Consider the following 18,788-nt stretch of genomic DNA (forward strand, 5'->3'; position numbering starts at 1 on the left):
TCCATGAACATATTGAAAGACAGCTAAACATCCTTGTTCCTTTCTTTCCTCTTCACACACACACACACACACACACACACACACACACTGGAAGGGATTATCATGCACACGCAGTCAAGCTGTATAAACATAAACTCGGACACAGGTGGAGGTGACCATATAGTGGAAAGTTTAGGTGAGTGAGCTTGCAATCGGTCATTGTTTTAATCAATATGCATCTTCCTCACGCTGCATTTACTCTCCTGCTGCTATCGTTGAAATTCACACGGTAAATAATAGTAAATACATATCACACATGTCATCGGAGCAGTAAAGAGAGAAATCACGTTACTTATAACACGCTTTGGCTTCCATGCAGCCGCCCCTTGTTGCTGTATCTTCTTTATTAATTAGAGAGAAATCTGACCAAGATGTAATTCACAGTCTGCTGGAATGTATCGTGTCGGCAAATTGGATGTATGTAGTAAACCTAGTGACAGCGTTGCAACAACCATTCAGGGCTGCCATGCTTGTCAGAGTTGGGCATTAGGCTCTGAAAATAGGAGACAGGCCTGTCAGACTCCATTTAAACCTCAGGCAGGGATTTCTTCTTCTCTTCCTCTCTGCACCATCGTAGCGTGTGGTAGTGTGTGCGAGTCCACGGTTTCCAGGATCTGTATTATTCATTGTACCCTGATAATGGACCAGTGGCCTTCTTTCTGTGCCAGACCTGTGTTGTACAGTCAGCGGAGCATTGAGAGAATAGAGCTTATAATGATTGCACAAAGATATGGATCTGGGTACTGAGTCACAGAAAAAAAAAATACATTTATGTCGTCAAATGTGCACTCACCCAGACATGAACAGATAAGTGTATTTGTTGTGGTTTTTTGAGCACATGCCTCTCTCTATCTCTCTCTCTATCTCTCTATCTCTCTCTCTATCTCTCTATCTCTCTCTCTGTCTCTCTCTCTATCTCTCTCTCCCTCTCTCTCTCCCTCTCCCTCTCTCTCTCTCAGCAGGCCATGCTGCATTATGGGGTTATTGTTACAGTCAGCATCTTTTATCGATCACTGCCATTCCAGTCTGCATACATAATGGTGAATGCCTCTCAGGAGTGATGTAATAATTGGCACACATTTAAATGTGCAGGGTGTCGCCTTCAGCATCGCAACGAATGAACCGAGATGTAACGGCATTAAACGCTAACCAGAAAGGAAATGAAAGGTTTGTGTGTAGTAATCCAATTAAGTGAATCCAGCGCCTCAGAGACCAGGGGGAGAGGAGAGACGAGGCTATATTTAGAAAACAGGGATTGAAGCATTGCCTCCCTCTCTCCTCAATATTGGAGGGTGTGTATAGTCAGTGGATAATGAATAGTTTAAATAAGTATTCATTTTGCTTTTTCCTAAGCATGGTGTTAAAGGACATCATGTTTCACTCTTGTACCCCCCCTCCCACACACACACACACACACACACACACACACACACACACACACTCACACACACACACACACACCTCTTGTTCTTGGGTCTACCTCAGACATACCACAGTTTGAAATGAGGTAACAAGACGCGAGGCATCGTTATGTCATTTCTTGGAGGTATTCTCCCACCGCACATTGTTATTGATTAACTAACGCTGCTGGCTCAATCTCAGCCAAACTTCAGATTACTTTCTATCACTCCAAGTTACTTTGTTGGGACTGAGGCAGAGCTTTTGAAATGGGCTTTTTGTAGACAGCAGAGACTTGCTGTCAGTTTTGAGGAGACAAAGTCATCGCTCATTGTTGTCCCAGAGGACCACCAGTGGTGTGTGTGTCAGTGTGTCAGTGTGTACAGAGCCACTTCTCACCTGCAGCATCAATCTCTGCCAGCCTGCTGTGCAGGGTTATGCTGATGTACTCAGCCATATTAAGGGTACTCTTCACTCACTCCCCCTGATAGGACCACACAGTCTAACACTCCTCTCTTCTTCACACTGTTTCTTCCACGGCATCCTCCCTCAGAAGCCAGGCTGTTCTGTGGGGGGTCGGTGGCAGATTGGGGGGAGCACACAGCATGCTGTGTTTCATATCCTCCAGTTTCAGTGTAATTTAATACCAGAGTAATAATTGACGAAAACATGTTTTTATTTTCACAATGAAAGAGATTTCTTTCTTCACTTTGATGAAATCATGTTTGCCTAAAAGACAAATTGAAAAATGTCGGCTTAGCTGCTAGCTTGTCTTTGTTTAAAACCATTGAAAAATATTATTACTATACTTATTTTGGCTGCTGATCAGGCATCACAGCGTTAGGTATTTGCTAATGATATTTACATTTTTAGAGCAAATGTTTTGTTCATTAAAGCTGTATCCATTGTATTCATTTCTTTTAGCCAGTCTGAGGCAACTGATCACGCTGTAATCACATCATTGGGTTATTGTCACATAATGAGTTGATATGGCAAACATGTTGGCAGATAATTACATTTTTACACAACCGGATTTGGAGTTGTGTGTTTCTTGCCACATGGTCTATCAGACCTTTATCACAAACTGCTTCCTGCTGTGTCTCGAAACTCATAATCCTCCCGTCAATACTGCAGCTTTAAAACACAAAGTAATCCTTTTTTCTAATTAATAATTAAAAAAGGTTGTACGTTGTATCCCCTGATGAACTTTGGATGAGTGTGCTCCGCTGTCAGTCCTCCAGTCAGTGAAACAGCTGTGTGCGGTGTGACTGTCACGTCTGAACGGATCACACAATCTGTGACTAGAATATAATCTTATGCTGAATATGGGGCCCTGTGACACTCGCCTTCTGACTTATTACGCTCTTTTCACTAGTTTCAGTTCATATTAAAGTCGGGTCTGTAATGTGTGAATAAGAGCTGTGATAGTGAGAATTAACTGGAATGTGTCTGTACTCCAGCTTTCCCATGAGGCAGTGCGGTGTTAAATTGATTATGGAGTTGCTCGAGGCATGACAGACATGTTCTCGCTGATACGTTTGAGGCTCTCCGTTTAACCGGCATCGAGGGTGCCACGCACGTTTTGCTTTTCCTCACAGTGACTCCGCTTGTTTCACCTTCCCTCCCCTCCGTTGGAGGAATTTCAATTAGCCCCTCTTTTGAATTGCTAAATGATCAGTTCATTATTTCACACCTATTTTGCAGGACATCTTTCTGTTAGTGTGTGTTTGTCTGAGCGCACACGCTGAGTCAGTCGCTGCTGGCAATGCTGAGACTCTTCGTGCCCAAGCTGTGCTGCGCTCTCCACCATCCAATATCTTTTTCACACGTTGCTGCTCTCGGAGTTCTTATTGTGTTATTCTGCCTCTTATTTACAGTTCATCCTTTTATGTGTTATGCAGGAACACCTCATGTATTTTCCAACAGACACATACACACACCTTGATGCGGTGCAGAATGGACAATATCTAGCGAGAGTGTTGTCATTACTCATTACAGCGTCCCAAAGCCAAAAACTGCCTTTCACATTGGCAGACAGCAATAGGCTAACACTGTTATGTTCTATTGGCATCATTAAAATAATTTACCATATCAGATTTTCTCTTTTCTCACCCAGACATATATAATGAGTCAACATTGGTGCATTACTTGTCTGTTTATCTAGTTGGGGATAGGCTGCTTTTAGCATTTTAAAATAATAATATGATCATAATATGTCTCATTTGTGCCTTTGCGTTGTTTTGGATTGGCAATTAATTACTGTTTTCATTTAGCGTGATCTAATTGTTTTTTTCCACTGTGAACTATAACATTGGACCTATTTACTTTTGTGCCCCCTGAGTCTTTCATTAATTGTGACTGTAAATTAATAAAGAGCGATAAGAGAGGAATACTGTGCTATGTACAGTCATGCCACCGGCTTCAACAGCAGCGGCTATATATCGCTCCATAGTTACACAACTTACTCACTGGAGTACACATAAAACGCACACAAGCGCAGCAGTCCTGGAAAACCCGGAGGTGGAGGCCGCTCTGACATCACATTCATTTTAAATATCCATTTCATTTCAATTGTATTCATCGCGGCCTGCCGCTGTTCACATGGCAGCTGCACCATCGGGCATTCAATCTTGTGTTCATCTCTGGGACAGAGGCAAGAAGATGGACAGATCAATAAGAATACAGCGTGGCAGCCAGACGTATCGGAGGCGGGGGATAGCTGCAGGTGCTTGTATGAGCCCGGCATCAATCAAAAGTAGAAATGTTACAAGCTAACGCTGGAGCTAAGAGAGCTGGGGCGGCCGCAGACGGTGATGGCCGTTGTTAGTTACGTGAAAAATGAAAAGCAAGTAAATCACAGCTCCATTGCTGCTTGAGGTCTGTGTAGTGAGGTGTCTGGCTGTTTTTGAATGACTGGTAGCGCAGTTTGATCAAATATCAGAGTGCAATGTGTGTGTCCATAATTATACTTCGTGAAGATGCCGTCGTATTGAAACGATTAAGCGTTAAGATGTTACATGTTAAGATGTTAAGATTTGCTTCATTTCTGTGTTTTATCTTTTTGTAAAGTGAGCATCTTTGGTTCTGGACTGCTGGCTGGATGTAACCTGCAATCTGAACATGTCCTCATGGACTCAAATGTCCCATTGATTGACATTTTTCACTATGTTACACCATTTAATTAATCTGAAGCATAATTGACGGATTCATCCACAATGAACAAATTAATAATAGCTGCATCCCTAATACTCGTTCAAGGACCTCTTAACTATGTAGTACACAAAAACAGATCATATTTTCCTTCTAATTTGCCTGACGTTCAAACGCTGATTCGGTGGCAAAATACAAAGAAATGAGGAAATGTCATTACTCAGTCTAGCATTACTCATTACTCAGTCTGTGGGTTGTTGGGTTGGAGTGCTGCTGTTTCAGCCGTGCACGTCACGATTTGACCCAAACAAAACCTGCGGCTAGCCAACAGATGTTATCATGCCCGGGCCCTTTCCTGCAGGAACAAAGCAGCTCTCTGAGAGAGAGAGAGCTTGTTATATACTTCGACCACCGCTGCAAAACAAGCAGTTGTAATGAAACAAAAAGATGTGAAGAATAGCGTTTCAAGGAAAACAGTGTGGGGGCCCAGCCCTGGGATTTTCTTTAAGATGCACTAAGATTGAAGGATTTTGTTGCATCACTCGCTCTCTGTCGGCGTGCGTTTGGAGGTAGGGGCGTCATCTGGCTTTGGTTTCTTGGCTGCTGCTTTCGTGAGAGGCCACAGCTTAACGAGTAACCCCCCCCCCCCCCCCTTTTTTAAGATTCCCATTCCCAAAGGGGTGTCGACTTAACCGGCAAAGTTACACTCGTTCTCAGAACATCAGACTCTGTCAGCTGTTTCTAGTTCAACCACCTCCCTTGTGGTCCGCGTCAGCGACGCCAGACATCACAGTCATTAAGAGAAGTGCCTCTTGTTAGCAGGAAAAGCATGACGATGTTCGTATCAGGAGGGGATTGCTCGTGATGCTGATGCTGATGCTGATTAGGATTAGGATTGCCATGGTGACGTATATGAGGGAAGCATACAAACAGCTTAGAAAGTTTTAGGCTGGGAGTCCCCTCACACACACACACACACACACGCACACACACACATGCCTGGCTGGATTTAGAAATATTACAGACTTATACAATATTATAATTCCAGCTAATGCTTGCCAGGTAACCTGCGTGTGTTCAGGATGGGGAATGACTTGAGTTGAAACCCTAGAAACTTTTGAGAGGTTTCTTTGACAATAGTTTGTTTCTGCTTTTCTCTTTTGTCCAGTTTTATTGGTGCATTGTGTCAGACTTCCTTTCCAAACTCTACACATCCAAGCTCTTCATATAACCAATGTTTAGTCTACATATATCACCTTCCTCTGTATTTTTTTTACATGCATTGGTGTATTATAAATGCAATTGTACAGCGCTTCCTTCGAGGAAATACACTCCCACTTGCACAAACCCGAACTGTTACACTCATCCATCCGGTACGACAGACTCTCACATTGCAGGGTGTAGAATAACACTCTCTACGCAGGACGGGAACAAGCATGGATAATGACAGAATATTTGTGACTGCACTGAATATCTGTACTTAATTTCCACTCTCCACCAGCCGCTTAATTCAGTACACACAGCCAGCACTGACTGTTCCACGTGGACGTAGGTCTTCCCAGCAGCACATTCATGCTGCAAAGATCCCGTTTCATGTCCTCCCAAATGGGCTTTTATTGGATTGAGATTAGGGGACTTGGCAGGTTGATCCGCAGGGCGCTGAAGTGAGATAAAGTCAACCCCACAACATCTTGACAAAATCAACATATGAATTATAAAGGGTCCCTATGCAGCACCACCACCGATCTGTAGCTTTGACACCTGCAAGGAGAGATTCATGCTGGTGACAGTTTATTCAGAGCCTGGCATGCACTTCCTCTAGATGATTCACTCTTCAATTATTCCACTTTGATCATGTCCTTGATGCGCTCAACAAGGGAAAAATTGCTCTAAAATGCCCCTCTGTGCAGTTCCCCATCACTGCTATTTGCATACATATATTTGCATATTTGTTGCTCATCTGTCACTTTGATCAGACTTCTGTTTTATTTAGGTTTTTTCTGTGGATATTTCACTCTTTGTAGTAAACTCTAGCCACTGTAGTGCAGCAATTACTTACAAGACCACACAGAAGATAAATGTAAGACGTGCTTCTATTTTATAACTCTTACGTAGTAACACAGCTCAAAGTAGCTAAGAGGAGTGTGTTCTTTATTTATTTAAAATGGAATAATACTAGTTTACCCTTTGAATCGTGGTCTGCAGCTGATTTCAGCCTGCGAATGTCTACATGTCGGGTTAACAGGCTCCTATCAATCTTCTTTTGCCTCTGTCTGGAGGTTAAACTTGTTTGTGTGAATGGGGAGGCGTACTTAATAAACTGCGGATGAGGACAGTATAATTAAGATGAGCCCCTGTGACGCTAGTGTTTCCTGGGTGTGTTTTGAGGAACATCTTAACCTGGATTTACCTGGACTGCGGCGAGGACACCTTTGGTGCTCACTGGCAGGGTATCCCTCCCACACACACACACACAAACACACATTATGAAGGCTTGGACACGCACTCTTTAAGCACGGGGCCTCATCTCTCGCACACTCTCACCAGTGTGGTGACGTCATCAGGGTTTTAATGAGGGATTACTCTGACATCACCGGGACTGCTGTCAAGTTAAACCTGTTAGCTTCACCATGTGCTTGCGGTGCACTACGGCTGGAACTGTGCGCGTCCGTGTGTGAGATGCAAGAGCCATATTGAGAAGATTTTGCAGTCCATGGGGCGTTTTGCAACCTGTTATCGTCCACCCATTCATCTCTCCATTAATGTGTCCATCAAAAAACGGCCTCAGTTTGCCGGCCAGGACGATGTCTGATGTCCATTACAGAGGACTGTGTGATGCTGAGTTAACAGCAGACGTTTTAAAAGGCGTCACTGGTCTTGGTCTGCAGCCCTGATAATGAGAAGCAGCAGCATATCACGATACAATTATTTAACATGTACCGCAAGTACATGGAGGGATACACAAAATGACATTTCATTTGAGGGTCTGTTCTGCTGTTCTGTGCCCAACTTGGCACCACAGACATAATTCTGTGTTCTTCTGTTTTAGATAATATGTGGAAGGAGGGAGCTACATCACTGAACACAGCACTTATACAGCACTGCTTTTCATTGTGGGTGTAGTATGTTTGTAATTATTTTAAGGTTCATTTGTTTGTTTTCTTCAGCTTTTTTACTTTTGTTGAAAATGAACAGGAGTGTTTTTTGTTTCTTGAAACATTCTTGTGTAGATCTTGACAAATGGCATTGATGATACTGAAATAATTAGTCAATAAATCATCAACTATTCAATTAGATAGAAGATCATCAACAATGTTTATAATAAATCGTTTGAGTCATTTATGAAGCAAAAATGTCAAACAACAGTTAATAAATCAGTCAAAGAAAACAAAGGATAGAGGAATCATTAATAGATATAACGGTTGGTTCCAGTCCTTCATAACACTGGTTGGTTGGTTTGTCAGGTTTCTGATGGACATGTGACTCAGAGAGCCGGACTGACACAAGTGATTCTTTGCCCCTGAGGCAGATTTCTTCATGCTGGTCTCAGTACATGATTCTCACATTCATACTGTCCAGCATCACTTCAGAATCAACACAACACGACACACTCGTGTGGTCAATGTACGCAACCAGATGCACACACACACGCTTGCAGTACACACGTGCACTGCACAAGTAGAAGCCTTTGTTGGTCTTATCCTCAGCGGTCACGCTTTCTCCAGACTTTTCTTTTTCTTCTTTTTAATAATTTGTGTCAGGGGCTGTTTTCTATTCTCCTTTGTGCTCCGGTGAGTCCGTGAGACAAACAACGGTGCAGCCACCTTAAATCCCCTCTCCGCTCTGTGAGTCGGCTGGATGTATAAATAGAGCACAGGTAAGTCATGCGTGGCTGCTGTGAATCGTTAATTACTTGGCATGAACCCCCGGTCACATCCTACGATGGAGTGTTTGGGCTGATCGTGTTGAGGGCAAGTTAACAAGTTCATCTTTAAACCTCAAATCAAACAGTCGGCGCCGGTTGTACGGCTTCCCTCCATCTGTCCATACTTGACCCCCCCCCCGTGAAGCCCGCTGTCAGTCTCGTTCTCTCTTTACACAATCTGCCGCTGTGCCCTTAGCAACTGAAGGCTGATTGGTTGTCAGGACCTACCTGTCCCTTTTGAATTCTGCCAGGTCAACATGGCAACTACATTATACACATGAAAGCCAGCCGGCGACTGTGAAGGAAGGCAGGAAGTGCTCGATGACATACTTAAGAACAGCTGACACAAACAGTGCCACAGGCATCTCTATTGTTGTTTCTTAATCACATCACCTTTGCTGATTTACATCCTTGTAATCATATTTGGGTTTCCTTGCAAAGGCAGTGGAGGTACAGTTGCCATGGCACTAAGCTGCAACAGCATGCTTTAGGCCACTGTTGTACCTTATTTCTCATCATGCTATATCACACTGCCCGTAGCTTTCTTATACAATTCAATTAGCCTCCATGAAGCTGCTATCTTGACGGACAAATCAGTCATTGAACCTGAAAGATGGCTAGAAAGCCAATCCCTTCCCTCGCTGTCACTTTCTGTTCGCCTCTGGACAAAGCTCGACAACAAGCTGCCGACCTCCTTCCTGTATCTTTGGCTTCCTCACAGTCCATCGTAATGTTTGTCTTCACAGGGAAACGGTGTAAAAACAGTCAGTACTGTAGCTTTAAGGATGTCGTCTGCTTCAGCGTGTCAGAGTCTTCATCCTAACTCTTTCTCAGAAGCCAAGTGTGGTACACATACAAGGAATTTGCCTTGGGGATTGGTGTATAACAATAAACACACCGCAATAGTACAAGACATCATTTAGAAATAGAAAATATGAAAATGTACGATAAAAAAATGGTAAACAAGAGTACATTAAAAGTATCTTATTAAAGTAGTAAGAGTATATAAATGGAGAATAGTTGTGTAACTGTAGATGTAAGTATCCCAGTCAGTGGGGGTCTCGGGCTTTATTGATGAGCCTGTGTCATTACACTCAAGAAACCTTATGTATAGAAACACAGGAGGGAACAGTACTCTAGCTGTGACCCAAAGCACCAGTGAGGAACAGACTGGCCAATCATAGCCTAGGCCAGCTCTAACCAGGGCCCATCAACTATCCGGTTCTGCTCCATAAGCGCTCATGCAATTGTTGAGATGTTCTTCCTTTTCAGGCTTTGTGGATGTGGAGCTAGTTGTGGTTCACGTTTACACTGTGATCTGTAGGCTTTAGCTTCTTTCCGCGGTTAATGACACCGTGGGCTCCATGGTTGTAGCTTGAATAGCAGCAGGGGGCGAGGCTTAGTTAATTCACTTTTGTACTTAACCTGTGGAATCTGCATCACTGAGTTACTTTCCATGCATGCTTTATTTGTATGCAGCGATGTAACATTTTGCTTATATAACTATTGAAAATGTTGACTTTTCATTTGTATGGCTTAATTTCTCTACCGGGTTGAAGCACCACAATCTTCCCTGCATCCCTTTTTAAACTGAAAATAAGAACATACAATTGAACTGTACCACCCATATCGAGTATTTGAAGATGTGTCGCCGCTTGCATGTCCACGTTTCATCGTTCAGGTACAGCGGTTCTGGTGTTATGGCTCCGAGCCTCAGGGACACGCAGTGACGACAATCGCAGCGTCACGTGGCGCTCTGTCACAGCTCGTCGCAGCCTCTGACAGCGCGAGGCAGACATATGCTCGTGTTACAGGTGTGTGTGTGTTTGTCAGAGGGAGCAAGAGAAGCGGAGATCGGTGCGGCCTTGTGATTTGAACCGTGTGCGCTTCATCTGGCATGTACATGCGGCAGTGTGTGTGTGTGCGCGCGCTCGCAGTGCCTGCGTTCAGTCAGCACTCGCGCGTCTGCGTGCTCATGTGGTGATGTTCGGTGCGCGCGTTGAAAGCCTGTTGTGTCTGTCGTTGCGTCTGTGACTTTGACAGCCTCGCTGTCCGCCCAGGAGCTGTTGTCACATGCTGGCTGCTCCTGTCAGAGCTGAGCAGGAGCCGTGACTCCACAGAGACTCACGGATCTCTGTGTTTGGAGCTGCCGATGGTTGAGCTCTTGTACCTGCATTTTCTCCGCAGAGCAGACTGCCCCCTGCTGGCGGCTGAGAACAGTGACGAGATGCATCCGTTGGAGTGATTTAGATTTGATCTTGATGGTGGTGAAGTGTCTGAATATGATACTTCACCATAGCAAATGACAGTAATACATATTCATGCTCAGTTGACTGTTCCACTTGCAGCTCTTAATATTATGACGTCCTTTCTACAAACACAGCTGTATTTTAATAAAATATATATAATACATATATCTGCTCTACTAATCCCTGCTGTTGGCTGCAATTGCAGTTACTGCTGATCATTCCACATGCATTTCTCCTGATAGAAGGTTTGCACTGCTGGGCCCGGATCCCTTCTTGTGGTACTCTGCTCCCCCTAGTGGTGGAAGTGAGCTAGAACCAAGGTTTGGGAGTGTGACAGGGCTCGGGGCTGGTTTTATTCAATTTCATTCAGTAAACTTTGACCTTTTAGTCAAAATAAGGATGTGAAATGAGGTGACTAATTTTCTTTTTATGAGTGTTTCAAATATTCGGTTATGCTGAAATAGTTTTACTGTTTATTTACTGTAATAGTCATCCTTGGTTTTCTGTATCCCTCTGTTCACTTTTCACTGCAAATCAGCAGTTAGTTTGACATATAAATTATATTATTTTTCAACCACATGAAGCAAATTTCCTCATTCTTTAATATTTTCTGTTGTACTTATGTGAGGGAAAATAAAGTGTGCAGTATAAAGTGTCACAACCCGGCTTAACCCTCACACTTGTCATATTTGCTCATCAATGAGAAAGTTTGTGACCTGGCCACCATCTTAAAAACAGAGCAAACATTCTCATGTTACAGCTGATCAGTACACTAAATATGTTTCTGAAGACATTTGAGGTGAGAAATAGGAAATAGAGGAACATAATGTTGAATCATATTTGATCAGTGTTGCCTAGTTTGACAGTTTGATCGCAGCAGTGAGTGACTGCTGCATTAGAGACTCCTCGGCTCTGATTGGTTGTTGTCCTTCGGGCATGGTGGAATAGGAGCACAAAGAGGAGGCGGAGGAACCTGATGTTTTCACAGAATTTTTATTTAGTACCATCAGGTTATGGGACAGTTTGAGCAAATATGAATTTGACTGAACTTACCAACTGTAGCTTTAACACAACGGAATAAATGCATCACACACACACACACACACCTCACCAACAGTCTTGGGGATCACCCAAGACCACTGACAAAAATTTGAAAAATGATAAATGACTCCAGGTGAAATTGCTCTTCTTCAATGCACTGAAACATCTCTTGCACTTGTCAGGTAAAGAATTGGCCTTCCAGATATAATAATTCCATAAACAGATAAGTTTGTGCTGGTCGCTGTACAATAATGGAGTTTGGGTTCTGGTACGATCTTACCTACTGGCAGAGTGCATGCAGAAGCAGGTGGTATGGAAGAGAAAGACTCCAGCATTACCTGCAGTGGGAGCATCTGCATTGACAAAAACTTATGTTTCATTTCAAATCAGGGCCTCTTACTTTCATTTATTTCTATAATTTTTACACTAATGAACTTACTCCTCTCATCCTTCATACAGCTTTACCTGTAGTTGACTGGTGTCGTACATGTAACACGATTATGTTGCAGCACATCTACAGCACTGAAAACATTTGATTCCTGTGGCTGTCATTACTGACTAGTGATGGTTATCTGAGAAAACAGATAAATTAGTTTGCTCTACCCCTGCACTTTGCTCCTCCCTCTCTCTCTCTCTCTCTCTCTCTCTCTCATTCACTCTCTCCATCTTTTTCATGCCCTCTCTTCTATCCTCTCACACACACCCCTCCCTCCTTCCTATCTTCATCAGGCTTGTCACTCTGTCTTTTCTCTCTCTACATCTGTCTTGACACAGGTGTGTGTGTGTGTGTGTGTGTGTGTGTGTGTGTGTGTGTGTGTGTGTTAGTGGTTAAGAGCCTCTTTAAAATGAGTTTGCCTGTGAACTCCGATTATCTATCTCTGGAGAGGATAGCCCGCTACCGCCACGCCTGCTCCAGCGGCTCACCCTACGCCACAAACAAGCCCATCGACATCAAACCTCGTGGCAGGAGAGGGTATGATCGCTCTCTGGGACTGAAACTGTTTGGGGGGGATGATGATGTGATCTTAGCCTAAATTTTCTGTCTTGCATTGAGGATTTGTTTTCATGTGGAACTATTTTCCACTATCTGCATGCTTTCAATAGTTAGATATTCAGTGTTGTTACGGCATACCAGCTTCTGCTCGTGTTGCTCTTTCTCTGTTGTTTATAGCCAACCATCGCTTGCATGTGAAAAGTTGAGATTCAGTAAATTAGAAGTAAAAGTCGTGAGACAACTCAGGAGGAAGACTTGGTGAAATTGAATGCCAGTTGAACTTAAAATTTCTTTTTGCTCTTTGGGTGTAAACTGCGACTGTAACGTGTAAGTGTGTCCATTCGTGGATGCCGTACAAACACATGAATCCACACAAAGTGTGTGCGTTCCCTCTCTTATCAGAGCATTAGCCGATGAATAGCTCCACCTGGACAACACAGAACTGGAACGGCGTTCACACCCGAGCGTTGTGTAAATGGTGGTTGCTTGGTGGCTGGCTGTGTTGTTAGAGCTCAATCGAAGCTGTTTACTCTGCTAAATCTATACCGCCGCCCTGAAGTGCGTGTATCTGTGTCCATGTGCATGTTTGTGTCCCATCCACGTTCCACTAGGAGCAGCTATTCTGCTTTTACGAAACACGGTCAAGAGCCGGGTGAATGAGAAATGAGCGGGCTTCATCCAGCCGTGATCTAAAGCATCAAGGTGATCAAGAGGACAAGTCCGTTCACTAACCACAGCAGCGCATAAGCCAATCATCACAGCACTCTCTGTCCATTAAAGCTCTCACAGAAAAATGTTGAGACCTCGCTAGATCCATTTTCATGCTGCATTTTCTCGACTAATATGTACTTGGCGACCCCTAAACAAAACTAAGTTGTGCTATCACCTGACGCGCGCGTTCATAAACATGAAGTCCAATGTGTTTGTGCCTCTAGTATTTGAATATGAAGCAGCAGTAATGGCTGGTGGCGTTTGTAGACATATAGATATGGATGAGGCCTTGTCAATACGGCGGAGCAGCCATCTGTGCTCACTGCCTGCTCCATAGTTAAGTGCTATTTATACCAGCATTCACTGAGTGGATTTATCTGCACCATATACTGAACTTGGTTCATGGGAGAGGTCCTTTTTTTTTTTTTTTTTTTTTTTTAACTAAATCAATTATTTTTTCACTGTTTTATGAGACAACAGTTATAGCCGTTGTACCACTAGGTGGCGATGGTGCTCTGAGTTGTACAGAATAGCATAGAACACAATTACTGTAAGGCACAGAACAATTACACAATAAGTGTTACTTATTATATGGTGCAATAAGTCCCTTACAGACCAATTTTGGCCTACAAATACTGTAATAACAGTTACCTTCTATAACATGAATGCAGAAATAATTAGATAAGCAAAGACGATGGTAATGCACAGTATATTAATCTTGCAGTAATCTTGTTTTTAATAGTTCAGATTGGAGTCTAGTCTGCAGGTCATTCCAAGACCAGGGGCCATCATTTTAAAATGCTTAAATGATTCATTATTTTTGTTTATGTCTTACATCTCTGCTTTCTGGGAATGGCAGTAGTGTAGCCAAACAAGTAACTCCTCATTATGTGTGAGTGTGTGTACTTGTATGAACTTGTGGGCTACATTGTTTCTCCCAAGGGACAGCAGAGAGAGGAGAACACAAAGAGCCATTTCCTGCAGATAAAGACCTAGTTCGCTGATTGCTTCTATCTAAACCGATCTATCTTTAAAGTAAAAATAATGTGGCCTAAATGTGTTCAGCTTCTTAAATATTGAGCTCACTCTGGTGACATGGGGATGATGGGTGTTTGCATAAGTCTTGTCGTCATGCTGTCTGCCTTTTTTTTTGTTGGGATTCATGTGGTACGAGGCAGAGGAAAGAGTTTTCTAAAGGAAACTGTTTCCTTTTGTTGTTCTTTCCTCGACCGCATTGGAATGTGCAGACCGTGGTAATAGGATTAGTTTCACCACTTTGACCAAGCTATAAACTCCATCATTCTGCCATGCTACACTGGAAGCATTAGACGTGCCTGTTCAACTCACTGTAACTCACGTCAAACGCTCCACACACACGTGTGGAGCGTAAAACATAAAGTATCAACATCGAGCCTGCACCGTCCCAAGAGATGTGAGCCAGCAGTGAAAAGCTTCAGAAGTGTCTTTCGTCAATCAGCGTTCGTTCCGTTTCTGGCATTGGAATTTGAAACCGACGGTCACATGGTGACTTTGAAGGAAGCCATCCTTTAAATCGATACATGGTTACACCACAATCTGATTTTGCATGCAATTTTAGATTAGCAGTGCAGGGCCTAGTCACTGCACATCAAAGTCTTTATTTGATGTTCATTTGTAACGTTGCCAGGATCTGTCTGCCTGCACAGTGTGGCCAGTGGCCATGTGTCTGCCCTTGTGTGGCTTGTGCATCTTTCTGCATGTGAGCCCATCTGCATGTGCGTACACGCGGCGTTATCATACGTCATGCGTGTCGCTCTTTCCTCACGCCTGGCTCCTTTCTTCCCTGACATAAAAGCACATCTACGTAATATACTGTGAAGCATCGGTGGCCGTGGATGACCCCGGTATTATCCGTCCAATGGGTGCAATGAGCAATTTATTCCTCCCTCATAAGAGCTGGTGATGGATCCATTTCCTTTTCTGCCGCTTTTGTTTTTTATTCTCTTGAACAAAAGAGACGCGTCCTCCGACAGATGTCCATCTCTCGTTGCTCTCGCATACGGCCAGTTGCAGTATTGATGACATGTAAATATTCTCACTGCTTTCAAGATGAGAGGGCCGGCATAATGTGTACGCTGATGCTTGCAGTGTTTCCGGGGACAGGTGTTGTGTTCTGTCTGCGTGTTTCGCTCGTGCTTCTGAGATTTCACTTCCTGGAGCTACAGCTGGGGACGCAGCAGTTGTTGTGTGTCCTACTTTTTAAACTGTGTTGGCTGATCTGGTGCTGCTTTATCACTTCATCCCTAATGGATAACTGCAACAGAGAGAACTACATAAAAACAAATCATTGTCTGAAGTGCAAGAGCAGGGTAGGGAGAGGCCGGATAATGCTCTGAAGCGAAACAATACCTATGTGTCTGACTGTTATATACTTGTTTCCTAGTTTTGCTTTATTGGTTGATTCGTGTCCTCCAACATACTACAAGCTGCAGGCTTGAGACACACAGAGATGGAGTGGCTTGCTTGGCTTTACTCATTCATGTGTGGTTGACATGCCAGACAGCGGACACACCTGTCTGCCCGGTGGACTGCTAATGCTGGCTCCTTCGCCCACAGCTCTGACAGCAGACGAGGCCATCTGAGCTCCACACTCCGATCTATTGCGTACGTAGTAATCTTAAGTATCCTAAAGCCAGTAAGGCATTGCCGAAGCTTTTTAAAATGTGACATTCATATCAAAATAACCCACTCTGTGATGAGTAATAGGAGAAGAAGAAAACCTTTGTGACACATTTTAGCATGACGGCTTCTGTTGGTTTGGAGAATGATTTACATATACAGAAATTAGAGTCCGAAACTAAAATGATATTCTTATATACTTGTAAAACTCTTGAAGCACGTTGAAAAACATGCTGCTTATCTATTTACCGTGCAGTTCAGTTAGTTGGCAAGTTAATTTATTCATTATTAGACTAAATCATTAGCTATCATGTGTCACTATTAAAATAGCTTCGATTGATAGTAAAAGTGAAATTAATTTAGTCCTCATTTCCTTTCACATATTTTCACTCCTGCACATGTTCTCAATTTGAATAATGCTGCCATGTGCAAATTCAAGAAATCTTGAGTAAATCCTTTTTATTGCATCTCTTATTGGAGTGAAGAACGTCAACCGACACTATCTTAGTGCACTCCCTCCAGATCGATGACATGCTGTAGCTGTTGGTTTTAGCTTACTGTGGCAGTCGTGTGATTGACACTTGAGACGATTGTTAGGGGATTGTTAGGGGATGCTTAGGGGATACAAGTCCCGCCTTTCAAGGAATTACTACTACCAAAACAACCCCTCCCACTCCAGACATACCCAAGCTGCAGCTTAGGGAAGCAGAGAGGCAGCAGAGGAGAGTCATGTAACTCAAAGACAGGCACACAGTCGTACAAAAAAAAAAGACAGCAAGAGCGACAGAGGTAGGAGGGAGGAGGGAAGAGACTGTGAGGGAAGGAGATCTTATTTCCAAGAGTCAGGGAAAAAAAACAACTTGGGGACTTGAAAGAGAGAAGCAAAGTGAAACGGAGTGTGTGTGCATGGCTGGTTTAGATAAGTGCAAGTGAGTGACAGAGAGCGATAGCGAGAGCGCAGGGTAAAGGAGAGAGAGAGAGAGAGAGAGAGAGAGAGAGAGAGAGAGAGAGAGAGCGTGCTCAGGGTAAAGAAACCACCTACTGTCAAAACGATCGGAGCTGGAGGAGTAGCAGCAGCAGCAGTGTGGAATCATCTTGGATGGAGGGTTTGATCTGACCGTACCCAGGTCTGGTCTCAAGCAGCTTGGCGGACCTGGCCACTCCACCATTACTCACATGCTGAGGGAAGAGAAGCTCCCACTGGATCACTTCAGACCAGTCAGGACTGTGGTCAGACCACAGCTGAGGGCTCCAGGTGGCCCTTTTTAGGGGGAGTGTGTGGCTTTATGTGTGTGTTCGCAGATGTAGTGTGGAAGGAAAAGCCTGACCATGAGTATCATTCTTAAACCGCGGTCGCGCTCCACCAGCTCATTGAAGAACACAGAGGGAATATGGTAAATAGACGGAGAACTTTGTCCTACTGGCAATATTTTCTATGTTAATCCTGCTTGTTGTGTGTGCGTGTGTTTTGCTCTATTGTTCTCCATCCGCCTGTTAATTGTTCTCGGGAGTACCTTTTCTCTGCCTCACCGGCTTCGTCCGAAGTCCCTCCTTTTTCATTTTTTGTCCCCGTTTTTGCTGTGCTCTCTCCGTTTGTGGATCCTTCGACTGTCGCCTGAATGCCATCACTCTTCTTGTCAAGCAAATCTTCTCTGCCTCTTCTGTGGTTATCTGCAGAAACCTTCTGTACCCTGTAGATGTGTCAGCTACAGGGCTTTTGTGTCTGTTCTCTCTGTGCATGGCATGTCCTGTGGTCAGATTAGACTTGTTGTGTCCCCAACTCCAGTATGCTTTATCAGACAGACTCAATAACGATGTCTTACCCTCGGTGTGCTTTCATTAGAACTCACTGTCTATTCAGTCGGCGAAATCGTCAAAACACAAGGTTGTAAAACGGCGAAGGAATGATTCATTGAGGAATGTGTTGTGTCGCTCAAGACGTTCTCCTGTCTGCACTTGGCCAAGATAAATGCAGGATGCAGAGCGCAATGCCTGGGGCACAACTCGCCCTGCCCTCCCCCCTCTTGTCTCCCTCCCCCTGCTGTCTCAACTTGTCCTTGCCTGTCAGCAGTCATTCCAAACTAAGAAACTGCCCTGTAGCTTTAACATTGGAAGTTAATAATCACAGTTTTTTCATTGTGGTACTCTGGGGCAGACTAGTTTAAAGGGATCAGAACAACCCTTGACAAACACACATTGTTCGTGTGGGGGGGGGCTGAACCCCCTCTGGTTCACAGTGTTCTCACATTTTCAGTTTATTAATCTGCTCTGCAACCTCCTCAGCAGGAAATGACGCTTGTGTGAAATGAAGACGTATTAATTAGGTCTTTGAGGGTGGTGGTTCTCTGAGCGGCGGAGATCACAGTACATGATGTGGTTTGAAGGTGTGAAATGTAGTAAAGCGACACATAAACCTGATATTAATGTTTGAGCTGACTGCAGAATGTAGCTCTTTCTCGTGTTAAGAGCTGAGAATCTGGCAGTGTTTGGATGAGCATCTTCTTGAATAACTACCAAAAGCAGTGCTCAGCTGGACAAAGCATACCGCCTCCTCCATCTGTCCTGCCCTCCTCTCTTCTGTTATTTACTGTTGTATCAAGGCTTCTTTCAGGAATTCTCCTCC

The 18,788-nt window shown here is 43.8% G+C and overlaps 1 protein-coding gene across 7 annotated transcripts in view; it reads left to right on the top strand.

Moving 5' to 3' along the window:
* The window catches only part of pde4d (phosphodiesterase 4D, cAMP-specific), a 161,899-nt gene that overhangs the window by 116,015 nt on the left and 27,096 nt on the right, over window positions 1-18,788 (top strand). The window contains exon 1 of one of the 7 annotated variants that reach the window (XM_031856235.1): window positions 926-17,559. The exons of 5 other annotated variants lie outside the window; for them this stretch is intronic. In XM_031856235.1, coding sequence (XP_031712095.1) covers window positions 17,495-17,559 — 65 coding nt within the window. In that variant the 5' untranslated portion in view covers window positions 926-17,494. Of the gene's footprint in view, window positions 1-925; window positions 17,560-18,788 lie in introns of those variants that run through there. One more of the 7 variants, XM_031856237.1, reaches the window with a different exon arrangement.

Source organism: Anarrhichthys ocellatus, unplaced genomic scaffold (assembly GCF_004355925.1).
Source record: "Anarrhichthys ocellatus isolate YVR2014 unplaced genomic scaffold, GSC_Weel_1.0 scaffold17, whole genome shotgun sequence".
NCBI classification, from domain to species: Eukaryota; Metazoa; Chordata; class Actinopteri; order Perciformes; family Anarhichadidae; genus Anarrhichthys; species Anarrhichthys ocellatus.